This window comes from Parasteatoda tepidariorum, chromosome 4 (assembly GCF_982258835.1).
Source record: "Parasteatoda tepidariorum strain Cologne lab strain chromosome 4, Ptep-v5.0, whole genome shotgun sequence".
Classification (NCBI taxonomy): Eukaryota; Metazoa; Arthropoda; class Arachnida; order Araneae; family Theridiidae; genus Parasteatoda; species Parasteatoda tepidariorum.
The window spans coordinates 37,332,754-37,338,753 of NC_141758.1; the positions used below are offsets into that span (position 1 = coordinate 37,332,754).

Sequence of the window (6,000 nt, forward strand, 5' to 3'; positions counted from 1 at the left end):
GTAACTATTAGACTGTTTTTTTATAATTAAAAAATACCAAAATGCATTGTTGCTTGTAATTAGAGCGTGCAACAGAAGATATATTTAAAAAAATACCAAAATATATTGTTGCTTGTAATTAGAGCGTCTAACAAAAAATATATTAAAAAAATACCAAAATATATTGTTGCTTGTAATTAGAGCGTCCAACAGAAGATAGATTTAAAAAAATACCAAAATATATTGTTGCTTGTAATTAGAGCGTCCATCAAAAATATATATTAAAAAAAATACCAAAATATATTGTTGCTTGTAATTAGAGCGTCCAACAAAAATATATATTAAAAAAATACCAAAATATATTGTTGCTTGTAATTAGAGCGTCCAACAAAAAATATATAAAAGGTGCACCGGTCTTCCATCTGTATCAAAGGGTTAAGATACACAAAAAATTTTTTTACAGTGTAGTAATCAATGTTCTTCACTAATATGGTTTATTTTGCTTGTTGTAACAAAAATTTTTTTTTAAACAGGCACCAGAAAATTTCCGGTATGTTGTAGAGCAGACTCTCCGAGAATTCTACAAGGCTCTAGTCGCTGGAAAGGACGCTGAGCAGTCTTGGAAGAAGTCTATCTACAAGATTATCGCCCGACTGGACGACAACGTACCCGAATACTTCAAATCGCCGAACTTTTTGGACACACTGGAGTGACGGTGGTGGAACTTATGAACCCCCGTGCCTTCTCTGCCCCCGTGTTTTGCCGTCACACCTCTACTTGACTGCCAACAAATGCGAGGATTCACAGACTCATGAAATGCTGCTGCTTACGTTTTCAGAGATTTATGATCAGTTCGGAACAGAAATCAAACCTTTCTGAAGTGTTTGGCCTTGCCAAGAAAGCAAACAAACGTTCACACGCAAGCATAAAAGACGTTTTTACATAGGTTCTTGTGCAACGTCAAAACCGAAGGACGCGCAAGGTTGTATATAAGATATGAATGACGTGAAAAAAAAGACTATAAAAAAAGAAGGAATTCGTGCCCTTCAGAACAAAGTTACTTTTTCTTTTTTAAAAAAAAAAATCTAGAATTGAAATAACTGAAGACAGGAACAAAGTATTATTTTTCAATGCGAACTGGAAAAGGAATTATTTGAAAATTTAGGAATTGGCACTAAAAAGGAGTTCGGTGACAAAAAATTCGTTTTTTGCAATTGTAACAACAATATTGTAAAGGAGATAAGTGTATAGCTTGTGTCATTTAGTTTCGGAGTTTCTCCAAAGATGGAGCTGGTAGTAACTCACAATCTTTTCGACACTTTTTCTTCCTTCCATAAAATTTGGTTTTTGTCACTTAACTCCATTTTTCAATGTAAACTCCTCAACGGATTTAAGATTTATTTAAAATTTTAATTTTGTTACCTCTATTTGAATAGAATCAATCCCATAAAGTCTAATGTAAAACAAAAATATTGTTATTGTCTTAAAAAGTTGTGGAACGTATTTTGAAAAGTTAGAACTATGTTACACATTAAAATACGTATGTATAAAACACTTTTAACGCAGAGTTTTATATATGTGTTAATGAAAAAAAATAAAGGGTTGAATTAATTGTTACGAAAAGAAATAAATAAAATTAACGGGCACTGTTAAAATGATTAAAACTGTTAAAATAATTTGGCTTGTTGAACACCAAGACGATGCAGTTTTAGTAACTTGTGTCGAATTGGACAATATAACTTTTAAATTCATGATTATCTAGTTCATCTTCAATGAAATCTCTGATTTTTTGCTACGTTATTACGAACCAAAACTTTTAAGAACGGAGAGAATAATCTTAAAATGAAATTATAAAAATTGGGAAAAAAATATTTAACATGTTCTAGTTGTTATTTAAAGCTTTGTCACAAACTTCAGTTATTTCAATTTATTGGAATCTGTAACAAAAGGTTTACATGTACAGAATACTGTTTATTCTTTTATTATATTGTCTTTTACAAACTATTATTTAAACAAAACAATTATGTTAATGATCACATTGTGTGATCTAGTCAAAGATTCATACCAAAGTATATTTTTCCTCATTTTAGAAAAAAAAAATGAAATTAACTACACCAGTTATGTGAATATATGTATACCTATAGACGTTGACTTCACTTTAAGAGCACCGTATTCCTGCTTTTATAAAATGTTTTGACTGCTTTCAACTCATTTTTTAAACAAATAAAAGCAAGCTGTAGAAACTGTTTAGTTTTGGAAGCATCATAACTGTAATCCATAAAGGATAATCTGAATCTCATACAATTTTACTTCTGAGTACACTTTTAAAAAAAATTTGTGTGAATTTTAACTAGGAACAAAAACTATTTCAGTGATTTAATGTTTTAAAAAGGCGAAATCAGAGGTGATTTTTTGAAAAAATAGACGCATTAGGAACAATCATTGCATTTTAAAATAGATGTTAATAGGGGTGCTTAGTAGAAAACGTTAAATGACATTCCAGTAAATTTAAGAACAATAAAAAGCTTTTTACAAAACATATTTTTCGGTTGACATTTGCCTTCTTTAAAAAAAAAAACTTTTAACAAATTATCACACCAACTTATTTTTGCAACTAATTCCAATTTCTTACAGTCAATTTCAAATTCTTATAGCCAAGCTATTCTTTTTTAACAAATTCCAAATTCTTATAGTCCATCTATTTTTACAACAAATTCCAAATTCTTACAACGAATTCAAATTTTTATGGATAATCTGTTATTTCGAATAATTCTGAACCCTTATAGCCAACCTATTCCTACAACTAAGTTCAATAAAAAACGTTCTTAAACTATGAAATTTGTTTTCAAAATGTCACTGAGCAGGTTCTTCTACTAAGCTCCAATTCAAATAGAATAAAAAATGGCTAAAAAAACTGTTCTAAAATGTTCTACGATATGTTTCAAGCACCCCAATAATAAATATTTAAAAAATATCCAATTTACATTACTTGCAATTTTTTTAAATGTAAATATCTGGATTATAACAGAATGCAATTTATTTTTCTTGCTTTATTCGTAATATAATTAATAGAATAAAAACAGAAATTTAAAGTGAATGGATTTTTTTATTCCTATTATTATCAGCAAAATGATCAAAGAGGAAACATAAAATCAAACCAGTCATATTTCAAAACATTCCGTAAATTTAGTCATTTTTTGGACGGTGAATTACATTTTTTTTATTATTATTTGTTTATTGTAACTAGTCAGAGTTTCTATTACAAAATACTAATTTATTGTTTTATTTTTTATTGTATCCATTATTATTTCTGTGTAGATTTATTTTATGTATTATTTTTAGTGTGTTTAAAAAAATGTTTCTTCATGAAAAAATTAGGTCTGGTCATAAATTTGGGACTTGTACCCTGTTGCAACTCATTGATGTTCATAAAGTCCGTAATTGCGTTTAACGGATGAAATTCAAAAGTAGGAATTATTGAGTTCGAACAAGATCCAACTTTATAACCAGGCTCATTGTTTTACCAAAGATTATTCAGTTTATTCCAAATTATAATCGGTGCAAAATTGTCAAAAATTCAGTATTTTTATTTAGCTGTATATAATTAAATATCGGGAACTTAGTTTGCTCGTGTGTAAAACTCTAGTCAAAGAATCTCATTCAATTGTTTTGAATTGAATCTATTCATGAGTATGTGAAATCCTTGTAAGAAAAATCAAAAATCTTTATCGAGTAGATTTGAAAGTTCCTGGTGCAACAAATTATAAAACAATTCTAGTCGAAAACCTGTCGTGAAATTTTTAAAGTTGAAAAAAAAACTGTAGCTTTAGTTTCTATCAGGCATATAAAAACCTTTTGTTTTGTTTAGATACATTAAAAATCTTTTTATCACATTTTTAAAGTTATTTAAACGGCATACCATCTTCAAAACTCATTAATTCTAAAAAAGAAATGTTTGTTAAAATACTTTTGGGAAATTTTAAATAATACGATTCTATACATGCGAAAACTTTAAATTTATATTTGTTACTAGATACATCTACAAAAGTATTAAAGCGTTGAAAGAATTATTTCCTCTTTAAGAGCTTTTCCGTATGATTTAGTAATCACCAGTCACTTTTCTTTTACTAACGCCACCTGGAGGTGGAGGACGTATCTAATGTCGTAGAAGAGAAAATCCTTGCAAAATGAAATCATTTCCTTCTCTTTCTTTTAATGGCGGACATCCTTTTAGGAGAAGCTGGGAACAAAGCGTGCTCTTTTTTTTTTTATAAAGATATGTAACATCCTCATAGTCATTCTTGCAGCGCACGCTTTTATTTTTGAAGATTATCTTACGCAACTATGATCATAATTTCCCTAATATTCAAGAGTAAATAGATATTTACATTTCTTTTGTACTTCGAAAAAAAAATGGCGCGAAACTAAAAGCGTCATTTACATTTTACGCCTAAGTTTCTAATTATTTAATTTTTTTTAGTTAATAAAAAATGATTTAAAATTATTAATCAAATAGCTTTTATACACTTCTTTATACTAAGAATTTTAAAGTGTGCGAAGAAAATTTCTTCTTTTTCGGCAAGCGATTTTAAACTTTTCCATCAATAGTAATTATTTTTTTCTTTTCTATTTAAATATATGCAATACTTAAATTAATTGTAAAATATTATAAAAAATTAAATATTTAAAAAATAAAAAAAATAGCTTTAATAGAAGGTGGAAAGAAGGGCGGAAAAATTAAGAGAGACACGTTTCCAATTTTAAAGTCCTGGTAGAAACTCAAGTTTCGAAAAATAGTATCATTTTTTTCTCCTTAAGAGTTTATATCAAGAATTAAAGAAATCACTTTAAATATTTTTTTTCATTAATATCTGAACCAACCACATATCGTGACGATTGTATTAACCCTAGGTTCATAACTTACATAGAAGTTCATCTCTTTCTTTTTAAAAGTCAGGAATGTTTACGATTTTGCGCGGTTAGTGAAACGAATGTTTATGAATCTAGGTTTAATAAATAATTTCGAAGTCATTTTCAGGAATCAAATTTTAAGAATTATAGTTACCAGAAGAAACAATTCACGGACAAAAAAAAAAAAGTGAACCTTTTATATGTGTATAGTAGTCACTTTATTCCGACTAATTGTGAAGTTTTATTAAAAAGTATTATGTGATTTGTACAAACATGTTAATTATACTAAAGTGTGAATTTATTGCTACGTAAAACAACACATTCCTGCCTCTGAACATTTCATATTGTTCATAAGATGTTTATTGTACACAGCTGTACATTGTACACAGTTTTCAAACCTTTATTATTATGGAACGATTACAGATCTAGAGTGAAGAATAGGTTATATGTACACTGTGAAAAGATAAAAAAAAAAATGTTTTTTGCACATTATGGTAAAGTTTCCGGTGCTTGGAAATGAATTGTTATTTTGTAGAGAGCGCACTTTACGTACGCTGTTCTTATATTTATTGAAGCTGCCCTACCCTTTATAGAACATTTATGAACACTTCTTTATATATATTTTTTCCTCTTTTTTTATTGGTTCACTCATTTCACTTTCTCCCCAAACGTGATATATAGAAATTATCTCTCTCTTTCTCTCTGGAAAGTTTGTGAAAAATATTCATGTATACACTTCTTTTAATAGAAGTTATCAAGTGTATATTTATTGCTGTTCTTTCTATACCTATAATTCACTCACAAATCTATATATACATATAATATATTCATTTAAATTTAGCTCAAATAAAAAAAAAAAGATTTTTTAAACTGTTGTCTGTGTTTTCAAATCATTTCCTTAACTCTAAAAAACATCATCGATTGATCAATGAACCATATCAATATCTCATACCAGCGGTTCCTAAATGGGTTATTTTTGAGTTTTGACTATTTTAAACGGTTTTTTTTAACGTTTTTGAAATCTATAACTAATGAATAATCCATTATTTACTTATTATTTCGATTGCCTTTATATGTATTACAAAATAAAGAGACAGAAAAGAATATATT

At 28.0% G+C, this 6,000-nt stretch overlaps 1 protein-coding gene across 5 annotated transcripts in view; it reads left to right on the forward strand.

The window, feature by feature from the left end:
• pros (homeobox protein prospero) overlaps window positions 1-1,836 on the forward strand; it is a 153,276-nt gene extending 151,440 nt beyond the window's left edge. For all 5 annotated transcript variants that reach the window (XM_016063448.2, XM_016063445.3, XM_016063449.3 and 2 more), the window contains one exon: window positions 513-1,836. In XM_016063448.2, the coding sequence (XP_015918934.1) occupies window positions 513-692 (180 nt within the window). In that variant the 3' untranslated portion in view covers window positions 693-1,836. The remainder of the gene's footprint in view (window positions 1-512) is intronic.
• Window positions 1,837-6,000: the final 4,164 nt, after the last annotated feature.